The sequence below is a fragment of the Balearica regulorum genome, chromosome 3 (assembly GCF_011004875.1).
Source record: "Balearica regulorum gibbericeps isolate bBalReg1 chromosome 3, bBalReg1.pri, whole genome shotgun sequence".
NCBI lineage: Eukaryota > Metazoa > Chordata > Aves > Gruiformes > Gruidae > Balearica > Balearica regulorum.
In genome coordinates, this window is record NC_046186.1 from 33,685,893 (window position 1) to 33,706,638 (window position 20,746).

General features: G+C 37.4%; 1 protein-coding gene across 42 annotated transcripts in view; it reads left to right on the forward strand.

Moving 5' to 3' along the window:
• Window positions 1-20,746, forward strand: part of RIMS1 (regulating synaptic membrane exocytosis 1) — a 346,977-nt gene that overhangs the window by 108,658 nt on the left and 217,573 nt on the right. For 39 of the 42 annotated variants that reach the window (XM_075747452.1, XM_075747455.1, XM_075747504.1 and 36 more), the window contains 2 exons: window positions 13,708-13,921; window positions 15,549-15,560. In XM_075747452.1, the coding sequence (XP_075603567.1) occupies window positions 13,708-13,921; window positions 15,549-15,560 (226 nt within the window). The remainder of the gene's footprint in view (window positions 1-13,707; window positions 13,922-15,548; window positions 15,561-20,746) is intronic. The other 3 variants (XM_075747454.1, XM_075747461.1, XM_075747505.1) reach the window with 1 other exon arrangement.

Here is a 20,746-nt window from a genome sequence, read left to right on the forward strand (position 1 = left end):
TCTCTACGTTAGAGGTCTTCAGCTGCTAATCAGTGTTGTTGATTCTCGGGCATGTTGAAGCACACTTATTTTACGAATGGTGGTGTTTCATGTTGCTCCGAGAAAATCCAGAGCTGTTGATTTGGCTGGGGAAGATGGTTATTAGTTTCCCTCGGCATCTTGATGAAACTTTCTTTAAGGAACTTTCCAGTAGCCCTTTTTAGGTTTTATAAGAGAAGCTTGTGTCTAACATATTTAAGGCTTGGTTTTTTTTATAAGCAACCGTGTATGAAAATGACTTGTATCTGCAAATGCAGTAATGTAAGAGGACATGCCCTATAATCTTGCAAATGGCACTAGCATGGCTAGGTGTCTTTGGGATCTTTGATTTCTGCCATACACCTGTACTAAAACAGTTCATCTGTTGCGCTATATAAAGAAAGCAGAGAAAATGAAAATACTTCAGTGAAAGAAAAAGGCAAATTAACCTCAGTTAATTGCCTTCAATATTTTTGTAATTCTTCTCTAGGTGTCAGAGTAAGCCCTGATTTCATATATTTAAGTAAGCCTTGCATAAAGCTTATTTAAATACTTTTTAATAATATGTATGAATAGATGTTTCTCTCTGAAATAACTGGGGAAAGAAGAGACGACTCTTATCTTCACAGTTTTTTTTAAACTTCCCTGTTTAGCAGGGACTATATTGTAAGGGTGTTGGGAATTGCAGAGATGCTGGAAGATGGTCTCCCTGTTGTGGTTTGATAATGCGAGTGGGCAGCAGGTAGGAGAAAAATTCTCAGGTCTCTTTTTACAGTGGATCTTATGGAAATTGTTGGTCTGACAAATTTTAGAGAACTGAAATTCACTTTTAAAACAAGCTCTGTGGCAAATCTTGTTATTTTGATTTTCAGTCAGAAAAGCCTTTTATCCAAGAGGCACATATCTCAGTTAAAGTCACATACAAACAATATTAAATTTGCACCTTGAAAAATGCTAGGACTTTATCTGTTACAATGGTTGGTTTTGACAGTGCAGTTTCAAGAGCAGCTCAAGCTAGCATTTCTGCTGGAGTAAATGGCTTTACCACCTTCTTCCTCAGCTTCTGATTCTGCTGCTTTTTTTTTCCCCCCTCTAATCCATAAGCATTAATGCAACTGTGTGGGCTCAGATTTTTTTTCCCCCTTCATTCATGTCTAACCCCATTCAGGTTCCTGGACTCGTTCACTGTGTTTGCGTAAGTGTTGCTGTCCCTTGGTTATTATGGCTGGTTTTCCTGCAACAGGTAGTGTGTGAATGCTGCAAGTAAAATAATATATTAATTTACTTGTGCAGTCTTGATACATACGTGGTTAGAGCAACTTTTAAAAAGATGAATATCTATATAGGTCCTGTGTTTATTAGGTAGATAATGCTTGGCCCTGAATGCTTGTTTTAACAATTCAGTAAGAGAGGGACTGTAACACAGGGACATTTCCATGATTTAAGTGGTTGCAGGGTAAACTTCAGGCTGCTAACAGCATCACAGGTATGAACTTAGGAAACTTTTTGAACTCTGTCACTTGGAGCTGGTAGCAACTCTTCAGAGCAAACCAGCTGCTCTCCTGCTGCACCGTCTGTGTTAGGAGACCTGGGTGGTGAAGAAACTAAATGAGAAACTGCAGCAGAGCTGTGATGGTTCCATGAGGTGACTGATATTGGTGAGGTTGTCCATGGCAGTAAGAGGTGTATAAAAATGCCTGTATTGGTTAAGACCAAAGGACAAGGCATCGACACACTGTGGGGTGTTCTCACCACTCTTCTGGCTCTGGCCAAACTGTCTGTGTACAGCACTGGGAAGAGGAAGCCTGACAGAGAGGATCCTGGTGACTTTGGGGCCTCCAACATCCTACCGTGTCTCTGGACAGAATACTATTTGAGTAGCCTGCCGACTCTGTGGAGGTCTTTGCGATGCTGTGCTCAGCGTTCCCTGCAATTAACTATTTTTACAGTTGAGGCTTTTTCTCTTACCCCGCTATATCTGGTGGAGTTTTTTTGTGTTTGTTTTTCTTTTTAATTCTTTGAGTCCCACGACTGTTTTCCCAGTTTCGTAATGATGGTGACAGTGTTTAGCTCCATCCCCCTTCCTTAGGTCATGTTAGGGGTGTAGAACCAAAAGTGACCTATTGGGGCTGCCCACCGAAGCATAAAAGTATAACGCAAGTGAGTGGAGATATGTCTCCTCTCTGGATGATACCACTTCATGTACCTTTATATATCTGTTACGTGTTGTTCTAGCAAAGCGCTGAGTTGACTGTATTAGGACACAGGAGTCTGCTTGCCTGGGAAGCTGGCAGTGGTGGGATGAGAGAGGTGTCTCACCCGTGGGACTGATGATGAGTAAGTGAAGTTCAAACAATAGCTGGAAGGGCAGATGCTATAGTTAAAATAGGATGGTAAAAGAAGTAGAAGGTTGAACATTTAGCAAATACAGCGTGGTTTCTGCAGTGCAGTAGCAAGTCAGTTGCTGCCCTAAGGTACAGAGGGTCTGCATGTTAGAGTTGTGCTGGACTCTGTTCCAGGACACCAAAGATAATGTGTGTTGCACCACAACTTGTCATTTCCTTGTTTCCAAATAAGGAAGTTTGTTGAATTTGATGTTCAGATGTGAGTGAAGAAACCATTGAGGATGATGGTTGTTGCTAGCAGTTTTTAAAACAGCTGTTTCCAATGGGCTTATGGATAAATGTTTATGAATATTATTTTGGTGCAGAACTATGTGCAAGCTCACTCACCTGATGAGATCATATTATATTAAGCCTTGTGTCAGCAAATTTGGGCAGTGTAATGGTCAGTGTAATTACACATTTTACTTGGATAATACTAAAAAATTGTTAGATTAGTGGAGCTATATCCTTTTCCTGTCCATGGAAGACAGGGGAGTGGGTAGCTCCTTGCCACCATTTCCCATTTGCCATCCTATTTCTATTATTTTAACTCAGTAACATTTTCAAAGTCACTAATATTAACTCCTTTGCTTGTACTTACATCACAACCTTACTTGAGGTGCTTTATGTGAAACCTGGTCTCATGGCTGGTCTAAAATGTTGGACTTCTGTTGCCATGACCTCTTCTGACAAGGCTCTTGTTCTCTGAGACAGTCAGCTGGAGCCTCTCCTACCCTGGTGTAATCTCCATCACTTACAGTTCCCTCTCCACGTCAGAGGGATGGATCATATCTTTCATCTGTTTTTCTTGTATTCTGGATTTGTGTTGCCCTTTCAGTGTTTTCCATGCTCGTGCTGTGACCTAGAGGTCTTCCTCCTTGTTTTTGTGCGAGCCAGCACATGAATAAGGCATGTCCTGCCCTAGGAGAATGCGTTTCCACATCCCAGCTCATAACAGCAATTGGGTGGAAGGGCTTATACCTCCTTAAAAAGGCCAAGGAAGAGGGCACAGTGGTTCCCAAAAGTGTAAGGGCTCTAGGTTCTGAGATGTAGTTGGGACAGAGCAGTACTGGGTGGAAAGGTGCTGTCTCCCTCCTCAGTCTTGTTTCCATTTTTTTTGCCTGTTAAAACATTCAAATTCCAAGTAATTCTTCACTGTTGAAACATAACAATTTTCACTCCAAAAAACCCCTGAAGCCCCTCCTAATGCTACTGAAACACTTTTAATGAAAAATAAGAGTTTACATTCTGGAACATAAGCTTTTCTGCACACAGTTACCATAAAGCATAGGAGCTGTATTCTTACTTGAGGTAGCGGAAATAGTCATGTGAGGAGAATGGAATACGTCTTTAGCAATGGTATTGGTTTCCATATTTTTATGAACTTGGAATAAAAACAAATAATGAAAAAAACAGTTGAATTAAATTTAAACAGTTGATTTAAACATTTTTCATAAAAGCCATGACATAAGAATGTATGTTTTTAAACAAAGAAGGGATAATTATTAATTATTTTTTCCACAGACGGCATTGATTCCTTCAATACTAAATATATCTCAGTGTATAAGTGCTTTTTAATATGACATAGACAGTTTCTTTCTGAATTCCTCAGCTAGGCCTTTTATAGCACTGTTATGTGTTGTTTGCTTAGTTATCCGGTTTCTCTTTTATACCTCAGAAAGGGTAACGGTCATTTGGGAGGAACTGTGGGAAGCTGGAAAGTAAATTCCTTATTGTAGATATGGCACATTTCTGACTCACAGTTCTTAAGCTGTGTAAGGAGGAGGAAGCCTGCTTGTGGGCTGCGGTTATTTTAAAAAAAAACAAATAGAAGTATACGAAAATAAAGTTTTCCAGTAACCTACATTAGGAAACTTCCAGGAAACTGAAAAACGACATTTTATGCAGGTTATTTAATGAGCTCGTTTATATGCTTGCAGAAAACCTGCCCTTAGTAAAATGTTAGCTTGCAAAGGACTGTTACCACTGGTGAAAAAGAACCAGATAAGTGCCCCGTGAATACAGCCGCGGTCCACGCCGCTTTGCTGGTGTGCCTCTGCTCCCATGTGATGAGGAGGGGGGGCTTTCTCACCAAGGTGAGGGACTTTTTTGCCTCAGCCTGTACAGTGTTGTTAGGATGCTGACAGGTAGTATGCACTTGATAAGAGATGATATAAGGGGATTGGAATTAAGATAACTTGTATAGGGGGCATACGTATCTGTTACATGTGAACAACTTTTAATTCCAGTGGTGGTGGCCGAGTCTAAACTCCTGTATGAGATCTGTAAATGAAAATATTCATCTTGGCCAAGTCTAAACTTTATCATGAGTCTCATCATGAAATGCTTTATGGTTGTGGTGCTCCTCGTTCCTAGCATCATGGGCGTATAGGAAAATACCAACATTCATTAAAAATACTTTGTCCCTCATGGACATGGGAAAAAAGGATGAGCATATTGCCTGAGGGTCAGAAACCAGAAAGTAAATTACTAGAATCATAAATGATTAAAAAATTTAAAAAGTATCAAATTATTAAAAAGAAATTAAACAAGTAACTACATGAATTTCTGAATAATGTTGAGAGTTTTGTATTACCATATTGCCTGGAAGCACTTGTCATGGACTATAACCCTTCCGAGTGAGGGTTTTTACAGACATAGAAAAGAGGCAGTCTTTGCCACAGGGACAGCCTGCATTGTAAATACTAAGCAAATAATAAAATAATGGGAGTAGACAGGGGAGTCTGTATTGTCTGGCCTGATAAGTAAAAGTTTTAGCATGCCAGTAACCTAATTTTTGTCTAGATCTTTGTAGGCATCAAGGCAAAGGAGAGTTTGAAGGAGGATAATGGGATGGTGGTGTTACTGATACTCCCATGTTAGGGGCAACAAGGGGAAAATCACAAAGGCTTTTGCTTGAAAGTTTAACTCGAGCAGAAGCATCTCAGTACTGAATGAGAAATGATAAGTAAGGTGGAAACAGGCTGTGGAAGTCTTTGAAGGTGAAGATAAGCCAGTTATGTTTTATGCAGTAGAAAAGGGGGCTCATCAGAGGAATACAAAGAGAAAGGTAAAATAAATGAAATTATATTTGTTGCAGGCGTCTGATTAGACTATCAGCAGGACAGGCTTGCACTGGCGAGAAAAGGAATCGAGGGATGAGCTGATGATAGCTGAATGTTTTAAGCTGGACGGATATGAAATTAGCTAAGCTTTGGTGTGGTTTTTTAAATTTGCAAAATTAATGTCAAAGGTTTAAAGAACATTTTGAGGTGAAGATCTAAATAGGTCTGAGTCCAGTGTAACAACATTTATCGATCCTGAGTGGCAGGCAGAGCGGCGGTGGTGGTTAAGGTTTGCTGGGGGTATGCAGAGATCTCTAGTTCTGTTTATGGAGTTTGATGTACAGGTCACCCATGATGGGAGTCGGAAATCTATGTCAAACACTTTGGTTGGGACAGAAGGAGACAAATGTGAGGTAGAGAAACAGACCTATGAGTTACAAGCAAATTTGTGTTTGCACCAATAAAACAGGCAGGAAGAAGAGGCCTTGGCATGTGGAGGAGAAAGGGCTGGTGCCCAGCAGGATCCAGGTGGTGAATCCTGCACTGGTGAGGTGTTGGCAAGGTGAAAAATGTCACAGGCGGCAGGTGAAGACCAAGTTGAAAGAATAATAGAGTTGAACCATAATGGTGTGTTGAATGAACGGGGAGCACGAAGAAACCTTCTGGACAGGTAAAATCTGAGATTTTGAGGAAAACGGAATATTTGTTGTTATAGGATACAGAACATGCTATAATGTATGTAGTATATAATTATTATTGTGATATATTTATTTAAAAAATGTGTGGGAGGGAGAGACAAGACCTACAGGAAATGTGAATAGGGAAAGGTCAGATGGGCGGTAGGGTAAAGTGGGAAGACAGCAGGTAACAGCAAAGGGGCTAGAAGTAACCAGTTAATGGAGGGGAAAACCCAACACCTTCAAGATATGGAAGCCTTTAACTCTTCAATTTGCAGCCCTTTGATAAATGCTTGTATTACTTTTACACAAACATGGCTTTTTTTGCTCTAAAGATTAGTTGATTAAATGGGTTCCTACCTGTTTCACAATTTGGCAAGTGTTTTTTACAGTCAAATTCTATACTCTGCTCTTAAAATGGCAGTTCACACTAACTAAAAAAATTACAGCAATAGCCATAATAAAGGAATATTAACACAACATCCAAATTCACTCAGAAGTACAATATTTTGCAATATGAGTACCTTCAGCAGTTATTTGATCTTCGCAAAACAACCAAACCAGGATATCATTGTGCTAAAAAGCAGCACACCCCAAACATTCCAAAATACCCGGGAATTCAAATATGCTAATGCATTAACATTGCTATGTCAAGCACTCGGGAGCTAGAAGACTTTGATATGTTTATTTACTATTTAACCTTAATTTGTCCTACTTGTGCAGAGGGTATAAATTTTAATAACAGATTTATATGTGACGTGAGGATGCATAAAGTAACCAGTACATCTAGACTTCTTCACTGAACTTCAGCTCTTCTAGTCAACACGTGCTAGATTCCTACTAAGCTCCCTATTTCTTTTTACACAGACAAAACTATCCATAGCATCTTGCTTGTCTTGGCTTTGTTGTTTAAAGCGTGTATTCCCCAAACCCATCACAAGTTGACAGCTTTTCCTGGCTAAGATGCTAGCGGGGCTGAGGCAAAAGCTAAGTGCCGCACTGCTCCCTCTGGGAAGATCTGCATGAGATGAGTACCCACAGCTCTGGCAGAGCAGCGAGGAACCCGGTGAGACTGAGGTATTCCAGCTTTACGGAGCTGCTGAACAGTGGGTTTCAGATCACAGCTTCCACATAGCCTCTTAAAGTTTGTCTACAGGTTTTTAGATGTAGCCGTTGCCTTCATGGGCACATTAAATATCCAGAAGTCCTAGAAGTCTTGCTGTTTTGTCCAAATATGTTACCCTACCAACATGTTAATGAAATGTTAGCCTTTTGTACATCTCCTCCAGCAGAAGAAAATGTGTGGAAACAAATCTGAGTTTGCATTCTTGAACTATTTTTTTTGTTTGTTTTATTTGCCATAAAGAAGAATGCTAAGAACAGAAATTGGTTAAAGTCCCACTGATTTTATGAAAAAAACCCCATAACCCAAACGAAACAAGTCTACGCTCTGTGTGATTATGTGTTTGCGTGGCATGGGTGAAAAGGGGAAAGTACTGCATTTTGCTTAGAGCTTTTTTCATAGATGCGATAGCCGCTGGTGGATAGTTACGTAAGGCTATGTCACTTAGAAGGTGGCACTTTTTCTACCAGCTTGAACTCATGATGGGGCGTAATATTTTTATAATGTTAAATCAGGTATTAAAGATTGCGAGCTTGAATAATTTGAGTTGAACTGGCAGAGTGAAAATGCAATCTGTAGTGCCATCTGCTGGATTTTTAAGTAAGTAAAAAAAATATAGTCTCCTACTACATTTAAAAATAATTTAAAATGTAACTGTGCATAAAGGTGACCCAAATCTTTGGCATTTTTAGAAAATCTGTGCAGACAGAGCATACATAGGCAAGTGCATCATTTTGTCACTTTTTAATCTTCAGTGTATATGTGCAAATATTTCAGATAAGTATACACTATAGGAATTTAAACCAGCAAAGAAGTGATAACATAGTCAAATGTTAATAAAAAATTACATTTTTGGATCATAATTGTAATATCTGCTTAATGGAGATAATTGCATCAGTATAAATATACATCTTGGGCCAGCTCAAAAAAAACCCAACAGCATAAATGATAATTTCTGTGCAGTTTGATACACCACTTTCTGATCAGTCAATATTACAGATTACCTCAATGTCCATTGCCTCTCCTACTAATTATATCAGTGAGCTGTCTGAAATGTTTGAGGTGTGTAAGATGTTTATGACATGAGTGTTCTCCAAGGCTTACAGTTTTTAGTAAGTACATGAAGGCACGAGTAAAGCTTTGCAGAATAGACCACCAGTAATTTTTTTACTAGTTTACACTGTCAAAGTAAAATATTGCATAAATTCAAATGCAAATGTGGTACATGTATGACACACAGCTGAAGTATTTTTTTGTGAAATGCCTTTGAAGAAGAAGGGTAGAGGAACCCACCATGTTTTCTTGGGAAAAAAACACCTAGAAACCTCAGTATATGTTGTACTGTCCTACTGAAAAAGTGAATGGGTTAAGTCTTTCAGTGTATGCATGAAAATTGTGGATTGGTTCGTGTCTTGCGCTGCCAGTGACGGTGCCAACCTCTCATGTACATGTGGTACAGCACTGAGGCTGATGCTTAAGTCCAGAAATGGAGCCGTAGGTGTGATGCTATGACGTTCCTCTCCAAGCGGCTCAGTCTCTTCCAGAATTTTAACAACAGAAGATTTTTTTTTTTTTAGTCTTATGAGATCTGATGAGCCCAGAGATTCACCCATTTTATGATCTTTTTTTCATCACACACATACGTGCTGCCTGTGTGAATATGAAATACCAGGCACCCCCACCAGCAGAGCGAGCTTATGCAGATGCTGTTTTACTGAGTGGTGTGAGGTCTGCGCAAGTGAAGTATGCCAGTAACATTGTTGGAGGGAGCTTATCTTTCAAGTTTCTTGACTTCTCTGTGCTATGTTCTCAAATGTATTGTTGCATTTGTAGAAATTTTTCCTATTGTTTCTCCATGAAGGGAGGAATGTTTTTAATCCTATGTGTGGAAATATATTTTCACATATAAGTGGAAATTATATGTAAGTTTAAAAGTTTACTACATAATAAAAGGTGGAGCAGTACTGAAGTCTTGGGCTTCAGCAATATTAAAATGTAAATAGGTAAATACTAAAAAAATTAACAATACATTATTAAATATGTAAATACGTAAACTTAGGAGAATTTTAATGTTTTCTTACATCTACACGTGGAGGGAAGTTTTTCTAATGAATTCAAATTGTATTTGTCCCTAATAGTTCTTACTTAGTGTCTTAGGCAACACCTGCTGATAGATTTTGTGGATTAAAGGATCGAATCTTAAGGAATAGATAAATAAATACATTTTCTTTCAGGTGGGATCAAAGATTTGCAGGTTCAAGTCAAGTCAAATGACATTTAAACTGAGTAACAACAATGGTCATCAACTTCTATGTCCTTTCTGCTAAAGTCACCTCTGCAAACACTCCCCCTAAACAACCAACCAACCACCAACAAAAAGCTTTTACAAAATAGTATTATTGGATGATATTTTTTTGCACTTCAGGAATTCTTTTTCTATTGTAAAATATATGTTCAATGAAATCTGTTGAAGATACCAATTTCAAACATAAAGACTAATTTTTAATAAGAAGAACATTTGGTAGATTTTTTTTCTGGTCAACATTTTAAAACTAAATATAAAATTTTACTGTATTTGTTACTGTATTGTTACAGAACACATCCGGAAGGTGATGTTAACAATTATTTATTAATAGGTAGTAGAAAATCTGAATGAATTAGATTTCATACTTGTTTCCTGATGCCCATGGAGACTGTAAGAAAAGGACACGGGTAGTGTGTTGCTCCCTCTGGCCATCGTCTGCCTCCTGTATTTCTCACTTTTGAAGGAAAATTTCTATCAAACTTCTTCAGTCTGACTTATATATGTCCAGTGTTGAGTCCTGGAATAGTTTCCTCTGTTTTTTTGTTCTAATTTTTTTTTTTTCTTTTTTTTTTTTTTCCTTTCAGCTGTGGAGGCTGTGTGGGTGAGGAAACTTCCCATTTTTGGCTATGCCATTGACCTCAGTAGTAGAACTAGCTGAATGTTGGGGTGCGTGATGAAAAATGGTGTGGACATATGCATATATTCCTCTTACGTAGTAGCCTGGCTACTCTCTCTGTCGGAGGGGATTGAACTGATACTTGCCTCAAGGGTCCCCCAAGCTGTTATATCGTATGCTGTTATTAAGTCTTTAACCTAACCTTTAGCTGCTTATCTACATTATGGAATATTTAATAGACTTAAATTTTCCTTGCAGCTGATGAAAATGTGCTCTATAGCCAGGAAGTTAAGGAGCAAACCTGAAAAATATCCATCTCTCTTTTAGTTCTTGATGCAGAGAATACTTAATATACTTTTGTATAAGGCAAATAATACTTCTGTATAAGGCAAAACTGTTGAGAGGGATTTGCTGCTGCTGTTAGAGAATAGCCAGAGATACAGAGATCCTGTCATTCCTCAAAAAAGTGGGAACGGTGGTTCAAACCTTGCAAAAGAACTAATTGAACCAGACTGCAATGGGCTGGGTAAGATTCTTTCTGCTCTGTGAATTCTGCAACCGTTTTCTTCAATTCCATTCCTGCTGTAGATAAAATGTGAGGATTTCTCCAGTAATGTGGAGTACAACATGCAAGATAAGCACTTGGTTTTGAACCCCTCGTGGTAAAAGGCCAGTCTTACACTGATGCAGAAAATAAAAAAATCTATAAATAAGTGCAACATATTTATAAATATATTAAATCTTCTCTCACTTAAGTTTTGCTTAGTTGCTAGTACGTTCATCTACCTTTTGGTGCACACAGAAGGGCAAAACATCCTTGTATTCATATACTTTGTAAGCTTCATATCTGATCAAAAAAATTCAGATGTAAACTTTCTAATTGGAAAAGAACAGTAAGAGGTGCAGTGCTTGCTGTTATCTTCCCTTTCCACATTAGTAAAGATCCAGAGCTTTAAGTCTTGCTGTAGTGAAGGAGAATTGAATTTAGTTTCCATGGTTCCATTTTTTAATAGAATATTTGATGTAATAAGAAATTTACCTACAGACCTCTCCATTATTTAATTGCATTATTTAAGCTGGTTATTATAGAAATTCCTAAATGTCTTCAGTTGTTTCTATGCATTATACGTGAGGAGCTGTGTAAGATAAGTTAAATCATACACGTAATCTAATATTGTGGCCAAAAGTATTATGTTTCCCCAGTACTTTGCCTAATTCCTTTGACCCACTTTTCTCATCCACAAAGTTTTTTTAAGTAGGTTAGTAAAAAATAAAAATAAAAATAAACAACCCCCCCCCCATTTGCTACTTCTGCCAAGTTTTTCATTAGGATAAAGCATTAAGTATTATGCATCATGTTTGTAGTCAGGGAGAATAGATTATTTGGCTTCTTAGCTTTTGCTCTTGCTGCATCCTCACTAGAATTTTCCTGTATGAAGTCACTGTTTTTAGTGTGGGAGTTGGTTGATTTATAAAGTTACAAGCAGTGATATTTCTGTCCAAATAGAATATGTGTATTATTTTACCATGATTCCTGTTAGTCAAGTTGAATTATCATTTTATAGGCTTGAATATCATCTGAAAGTAAAAATATCCACTTCACTAAAACAGTATTTCATACAAATAACACTGATTACTTATATCTTAAAAGTCAAAACAAGTTCACCACACACACACAAAATCTCACAGAAATACAGAATTGTCTCACTAGAAATGCTTTGGTTAAATGGTGTGAGTCTCAATGCTAATCAAACAATTAGGTAGCTCAAAGCAGGTGGAGATGAAGGATATCATGAAGATCTCTACAGAAAACACACCTACTGTTATAATTTATTGAACTCAGGATTCCCTGTTTCCATTAATAATCTATTTATCTGTTCATGATTTTTTTAATGTTATCTATGGAGATGTAGATTTGAAGCAACATCTGAAAATGTGGGTGAAGAGCCTGTAGGTCCCACACAGCATGGTGAAAAGACTGAGTTGTCAAATGTGCCCTACTGGGCTCTCCCACTTAGATTGTCGGGTCTTTGCTCAAGCTCATGAAAATGCAGGTCAGAAGTTGCAGTGCTGTCCTGGTGCACCTACAGAAATTTTTCTTTCTTGTATGATGTGATGAATAGTAAGATAGTTAAAACAGAGCTGAAATATGATCCTTTTAATTAAGCTTTGGAGTGGGGTTTCACATGACAGCTGAGCTGGTTACTTGTTGCTGCAAAAAGGGTGATCCTGCTGTTCAGTGGTCCTTCTGATTTCTGGCTTCAGGAGATCGTGTCCTACCTTCCTCACAGGCCAGTGCCCTGCTCAGAGCAGAGTGATTCAGAGAGCAAAATGATGGGAAAACTTTTATTTTTTTTTTTTTTAATGTAGGAGAATTAATTTTCTGTTGGTTGAGGTCCATGGGGTAGCTCACTGAGCAGGAGTTGGTGAATGTCAAAATCAGTGTCTAAGGAGCAGTAACAGCTTGCAGCCAGGAGCAGGAGAAAAGAAAAATTGCCCCTTTTAGAAGTGCCTGGACCTTTAGCTGGTTCCCCTCTGAAATGTTGTTCTTGCCAACAAAATCTCATACAAACCAACAGGAGAACATCTTTTTCCTCAGAGATAATATCAAAATAGTAAGAAAGATTTATCACTAAATATTTAATTTTTATTATTGCTCACTTATAGAAGGGGAAGTGAAGGCTAGAGGGCTGAGTGCTCTTCCCTGAGCTCGTGATTAGAAGCTGGGTCTTTTGAGTAGCAGGGTGCTTAGCAGCTGGTGGGCATAGTGTCAGGCTGTTTGCTATCATCTGAGGCACTTGGAGGAGAAGTGCTACTTCTCTGAACACCAGTCTTCACCTTAGGAATCTATATACCTGCTAATACTCCTATATACTCCTACAGCTACGTTGGAAGAAACGTCTGTAATGAGGGACAGCAAACCTTACATAGTCTCTCGTACTTAGCAAGAGGGAATACTACAGATTGTTAATATATAGATTTGACATAGAAAATTGTTCTCAGATAGTTGGACGGCCAGTGTGATTGTGGAGTGCTTGTTGAAATCTTTAAGTTATATGTTGCAGTAATTTAGATTTTGAAAACAAATGTGACATTGTAACTGGATTGATTTATAATTTTTTATATTACACCTGCTGTATAAATAACGTTGAGTAAAAAGCAATGAAAATTTGCTCAAGCAATTATATTTCTGCTTTTATTCTGTATATGGTAGATACTTCTGTTTAAGACTATGCATTTTTTTGCCATTTTTTTATATTTGGATCAATTTCTGGTCAAGTGAAATGGTTCACTCATGAGCTTTGAAGTAAACCTAATAGGAATACATATGTCTGTTATTTTTTCCTTTAGATTGTCCTATACAGTCTTCCATGTGCAGTGTGTATTTGATATGAGGTCCATTTATTATTGTGAACATGCCAAGAATATTAGGTAGAGTTATAAACTGAAAGAAAGAAATACACAGTAGTAGTATTTCCTCCTATTCTTGCTATATAAACTTTTTTCTCATCTATGCAGGAGGTTGCATCAACAATTTGAAAGCTATAAAGAGCAAGTAAGAAAGATAGGGGAAGAAGCCCGCCGTTACCAGGGAGAGCACAAGGATGATGCTCCAACATGTGGAATCTGTCATAAAACAAAGTTTGCAGATGGTTGTGGCCATTTATGCTCTTATTGCCGGACCAAGTTTTGTGCTCGATGTGGAGGTCGTGTCTCTCTGCGATCAAACAATGTAAGTTTTCTGATGCGTACTCTTAAGAAAAAGCATCCTTGACATTGTCACACTGCAGATCGTTTACCTTAAGTTTGGCATTTCATGCTTCATTTTACTTAAGTGTTTCATTCATCACTTCGTTATGAGGTGTGTATAAAGTAGAATAATGTATTTAATGATTGTGGAGATACTAAGTTTTCACAGAGTTAATTTAAAAAAATAAAAGAATTCATAGTTTATAGTTCTGCTGAGTGATGGATTGAAGAAAACATACTTGTTTTTCATTGAATGAAAGAAGAAACCCTTGTGCTCAGGTACAACTCTACGTTGATAAATTTTTATTGAACTAAATGATCTCATTTTAGATTTCTTTTTTACAGAGCTTTTCTTATACATTTATAGATCTCTCTTACATAAAATCAGTCAATTTTTTTGGTTAGAAAAAAAACCCCACCCACTTCTCACCACAGGGAGAGTGCTATGTCAATGATGTAATGTATTTTAAATTTGTTTAAAAAGTATAACCTAATCTAGATTAGGTATCTTACTTTCAGGCGGGTGAGATAAATCTTTCTCCCTCTGATCCGCATACAGTTAGCTGCAGTGGCTCTCCACAAAACCGAAGGGTGCCCAAGAATACCCTCTGTTCAGTCAGTCCCTCACAAGGAACTGGCTACTCACTTGTACACGAGTGGTAGGATCTATATTTGGAAGACCATTATCTGGTGATTATTTTTGGCTGATCATCTAGTTCTATGATGTGTTATAAAATGTTTTACAAATATCCTTTTACTGCCTGAATAGTTTTGTTATCTATCATGAGATAACAACTTTCTCACATGGCTTTAAGGTTTCAGTCTTTTGTAGGGTAAATCTTTCAATGGTCTTTGTATCAATATAGATTCAGTTAAAAGTGTTCACAGATTTTATGGCAGATAATCATGTTCACAACGGAACTAGTTTATGGCCTTTTCACTGTCTTTTAGCTAAATGTCAACTGAATAGGGCTTCTGAAATTTCATATAAAACAAACAAACAAAATCCTCAGAAAAACACCCATTTCATCTTTATTTTGGAAGTTTTCCGTAGCCCTGATGTACTTGTAAGTCCATTAAATTAAATTCACATTCTGAAAAAAAAATGTAGGTGTATTGGACAAAAATTCTCATATATTCATATTTTAATATAAATAGATGCATTACATTGCATCACCTGCAGGTGGTGTCATTACAGCAAGTCTATGAAAATATACTTTGATATGTTATACTATTGATTAGCGTGCATATAATACAGCTTATCTTTACTCAGAAAAAAAGGAATATATTTTAATTATTTTTCACCTATTGTTTTAAGTCACAGAAATGGAAAAGTGTCCATTCATTCGTAACTTGCCTTTTGTTCATTATATTGTTTATGCTTCTGTGGGTTAGGGTGGGAAAATATGTTTTCTACATATGCAGTAATGTAATCTTTTTATTTAAAGCTCTTTTTTCCTTTGGAAATTTTATGCTTTTATCTCTTTGTAGAGAGTAATTAGAATTGCATTTCTTTGAAATCTGTCTATTAATACTTGCCTATTTTATTCTTTTTCTCTTCTTTTTTTCTTTTCTCTTTTTATTCTGCTTCCTTGGATGCTTTCCCAAAGGAGGACAAAGTGGTTAGAATCCATGCTTTTTATCATTTATTATTATAATGTTGTTAGTTAACTGGGAAACATATTAATGTCAAAAACGGAAATGAAATTTTGAAGTCATCCAAAGGGGAGGGGGGGCAAACAGGAATCCTAACACCCAGGCCCTGCCCATCCCCTAGCTGAACGTACAATTCCAGGATAGCCCAGCAAGGAAAGCCAAGACTGTTGTCAAAATTAGGACAATAAAATAAATTAATTAAGAACTGAGAATTGTTAATAGGCTAAAAAGTAGAGGAGGTTATAAAGTTCATTTCATAAAAATGTCTTACATTAAGAATTGGACTTTTTGCATGCAAAGTCCTTCCATCAGCTTCAGGAATTCTAATTTAGTATTTTAATTGTGATTTTACATTGATTTATATGGTTTGCTGTGTTTCACTTCTGGCTGCAGCAGAAATTCAGGGAATTCTTGTGAAATCAGCTTTTTGATTTTTACATTTGAAATAATTTGCATAGGCTAAAGATAACCTCTTAAAACTGGACCTAAGTATAGCGAGCAAGATGGAGTGAGTCCTTTGTGAAGGCATAGTTACCATTTCAAAAATCTGCAAAATTTTTAGGATCAAGTATTGGCAATATTCACAACTAATGCCTATGCCTCATCTCAAATTAGGTGAGGGTAGTTCCCTGTTCATCTCTGCGCCCTGCACACAGAGGAAGGGGTGGCAGTACTTGAGCAGAACGGTGCGTGTCCACTTCCAGCCTATGCTCAGGGAGGTCTGTGAAAGCTGGTATTCCAGACTCTAACCTGGAGATTTAGGGAGCAGGAATTAGCCAGCTTCACTGGCACTTCAGCCTAAATGACTGTAAAGTCATTACAATCCAATGTAGGTTTTGATGTGTGAATGATGGTGCTATGCTTGTAGTATGAAGTGGTGGTACACCCCAACTTATATCATCGCACACCTGTAACCAGTAATTTAGTACTGTGCCACACCCAGAGAAAATTATTTCTATCACACCTGCATATTGTAGTAGGTTTTTTCTAAGGCAGTTGTGTTGTGAGAGCATGGTTGTTTTTCTAATGGCTATGACATATAACTTGCTACAGCTTCATTCCACTGTTTTCTGTGTGGTACTCTGAAGAAAGCGCTGGAATAATCCAGGACTTCCAAATTGTTTCCATTCTATTAATCTAAACCTCTTAGGATAGCGTGAGAGAAGTTTCAGCCTGATATTGATTTGTTACTAAAGCAGTGCATCACTGATGCACCCACTGGGGTGTATTCAAAGGCTAACATGCTTGCAACAGATTCTTCTTGAGGGCCAGGGACAGCAATGCTCTTAAGTGCTGAAAGTGCCGTGTAGGTACAATTTAGCCAGGTTTTGGAGAGCAATCCAGGTGAACTTCACCTGCTGATATGCTTAAGGCATCCCTTACACTTCAGTTGGGAACTAAATAGCATCCACACGCAGTAGAGATGGTGTCTTTGATGAGGTGACAGCTTAAGTGTTCATCTTTGAATAATGTCTTATGGGATCCAGAAAATAGACTCCACTGCACTAAATTCCTCTGAAGACACATGTGCTGAAGACATACCTGACTCATTTGGATTGTCCTAAGTTCCACTGAATATATCCTTGTCGTTTCCACTTGCCTTGGCTTAGGTTTTGTTGTGTTGAACTCCAAGCTTCCACATGCCAAGGAAATGCCCTAATAACATACGTGAAAATACCCTTTTTACCATGTGGTGAAGCTGAGCTACATCTCTGTAACAGCTGAAAAGTTATGGGAGTCAGAGGGAGAGTATCCAGTACTTAGTCCTGACTGCATGAGGAACACATGGAATTTTTTATAAAGTACAATTGCTTTCACAGTGCCTGTCTCTGAAAGCTAATGGAATATATAGAATGAATTAATTCCAAAATATGACTACATACCTAGCAAATAACATCTTTTATAAGCAGAACAAGTGGTATAATTTATATAAAGCAACACTGGAAAATGTTGTTAATTATTTTCAGTGTGTCAACATTCCTGACTAATTTTTACATAGGGAGAAACCCTTCTTTATCTGGTGAATTTAATATTAGTATGTTCAGATGAGCCTTGTTCTCTCCACATGAATTTTTACAACAATAAATTATATTAATATTAAAGCCCATGCACCCAGTTCCTACGAGCTAGGGGCGCATCAGTTGGAAAAGATAGCAAAGTGTGAATTACCAAAGTGCCAAGCCCAGGAAAAGTCAAGCATGATCCTAGATTCAAGATATTTCCTGTAGAGTTGGAAAATTTAATGATCATTGGTAGTATTAATGAGACCTCACCTGGGATGTTGTGTACTGTGTGTTACCCACCTTTGATAAATTCAAGCTGTGACAGGCACAAAGTCATACAGAGGATGATAACAAATTGAGAGCTCATCACAGAAGACTAGAGAGAGTAGAGGGACAAAAGCTGGAGAAATTATAATTGATACTTAGAAATAGAGTAAGTTTAAACAATAAGAATAGCCTTTAAACTAGAGAACAGTGAATATAAGACTGAACAGAATAAGAAGATGGTGAATAAGACTGAATGGGTATAACTTGGCTATATATGCTCTTGGCTTGGAAAAAGATTTTTGCAATCGGTACAGTAAAGCTTTTGGAAATTTTTTCATGTGACTTATTGGAAGGAAAAATAACCCAATAAAAATTTAAAGGTTAAATTTGATAATTTTAAGAAAGGATTTGTGATGTAGTTGCTTGTGGCTGTAGAGGAATGTATCAGGTCCTTACTAGGACTATGTAATAATGCGGGCAAAGCCTTTGAAGCTGTTCTTGACCTTTTCAAGTAAGTACCAAATATATTTTAAGGACTGTTTCAAAAATATATAGCAGAATTTAATATATTCTCTCATTGTTTAAAATAAAAAAGGACATCCCAAAACATTAATTCCTTGTAATGGGAGTTAGGAAGCGTCCTAGGTTTATCATGAGAATTCTCCAGTGCACTTAAAAAAATACTTGGCAGTAACTGGTACATCCATTAAAAGGCACATACTTTTTAATTATTTTTATTCTAATATGTCAAAATGCATACCTAAATATATATCTTAAGTTCTTCCATGTTCTGTGAGTCTTGGATAGCTCTTCATACTTCTCACCTGAGCCTGCTCTCCTTTCATATGGTTGCAGGGAGATTGCATTTAATGGGAGCGTTGTCAGATAAGAGGACTGTTAGCTAGTTCGGTTATTCAAACCAGGCTTAAATGTAGTTGTGCAGTGAGAGTATTCACTGCATTAATAATGTTGGTAATAATACCAGCAATGGCTGGGTTTGAAAACCATTGGCTGTTGTATGGCATACAGAAAAAGTACAAGTGTTTTCTCTTCTTTCATATTTCCTTAGTATTCAGAAACAATGTTATGTGACTGTGGCAACCTGTCCACTGTGAGCACTGAGCATTTGCCTATACTTTTAGAGAAGGAAGAACATTATTAGTACAGGATTTTAAGTGAGATGGCATTTTAGAAGGAAGTCATGTAGGTGCTTAGAGAAAAGCTGGCAGGAGTGACCACTTGCTTTTAATTTCGCACAATGTTTCCTAGATGTCAGTTCTGTATAGAGTGTCTACACGTTTGCTCTGGATCCTTCTAGTTCTGCTCCGTGCACCAGCGTTTTAATTGCCAAAGTGGTAATGGGTTTAAGTTACTTCTCTCCATTCCATTCACTCTCCCCTCTGATGTGAACTATGGGGGTGGTTAGGGCAGTGGGGAAGCCAGCAAAACGTCTGGCTAGTGCTTCTCCATGGTTTGGCAAGGAGTGGGCAAAGCCCTGGCTCAGTCCTCCCGATGGCCTGGCTGCCACTGCTTGCTCTGTTCTTACTCCAGTGGTACCATGGCCTTGTAGAGCAAAAAATACCCAAACCCACGATTTTTTTCCTTGCATCATTCCTGTAAAACTTTTTCCTAACATTTGGTTAGGTAGTGCAAAAAGATGCATTTCTTTTGTAAACACCTGATATACGAAGTCATACAGCTCTGTTTCTTTCTCCTTATAGAAAAGGAGATACATTTTAGTGTACAAAAGTAGTCTTGAATGAGTGAATGCAGTTTCTTTCAATCAAAATTATTTTGTGAGATGCTGTGGGTGTATTAAACTATTTCTCCCTAGCGATCAGTCTAGCATTCTATAGATTTCATTAGGGTAACAATTTTTGATCAAATTTAAAGTGAAAAGGATTGGAGAAAATTATGAAAAACAGTTTTGCCACCATTTCCCCGTGTTTTTTAGAAATGTTAGTTGTGCAGAATAGAGCAGTTTGCTTACCCATTTTTCTGCTTACATACATAAAGGATGACTGGGAGGAAATCAGGATGGAAAATACTTTGTACATAAATAAGAATTGATTTAACTGAACTTAGTAGTATGGGATTGTGGAAGGTAATGATGTTGATTATCAGTGCTGAAATACTAGAGATTCACATTTCTGATCTGGGTTTCACTGAAATTATTTTCATTTAGTATAATGTCAGTGGTTTATACTTGGAAAGAAAGACAACTTGGAAACATTTCCCTAATTGTATGTCAGGTGTTTTTACCGAGTGTTTGTCATTTAGTTCTTTTAAATTATGCTTAAAATTTGCTTACATAATGTCTTGCTAATTTAAGCCTTAACAACTTCAGCGCATATGCCGTGCAATTCAGCTGTGTACTAATGGTTTTAACAGAAGTTGTTAATATTGTCAGAACAAAATGTCTGGATTGTCAGGAGTGTTTTTACATGCCTTTCACAGAACTCTTATGTCAAATTGTCCATTAAAAGACTAATTTATGTAAGTTATGACTAATACAGCTGTAGAATGAAAAAAAATCATCAGAAGGAGGTAAAATTACATAGCAAATTGTAAAGTGATAGCAGATAAATTCTCTCTCTGTAGCATTCAGCATAATTTGTTTCCTAAAAGATTTGGGGTTTGTATGCACCAGGGAAGAAGCACCGCTTTTCGGTAATCGCTTCCTCATACTGCTGCTTCCAGCAGATAAAAGAGGAAAAAGAAAAAAAAAAAAAAAAAGGTCAGCAGGAAACTGAGGAATTCCAGCTCAAGTAAGATGTAGAGCATTTTCCTCTGCTTTCTGGGAAGTTAGTTCACTGTCAAAGAAATCTAAGTGTTAATTTTTTTTAATTAAAAAATAAGCTTGCTCTTCACCTGTTGCTGAA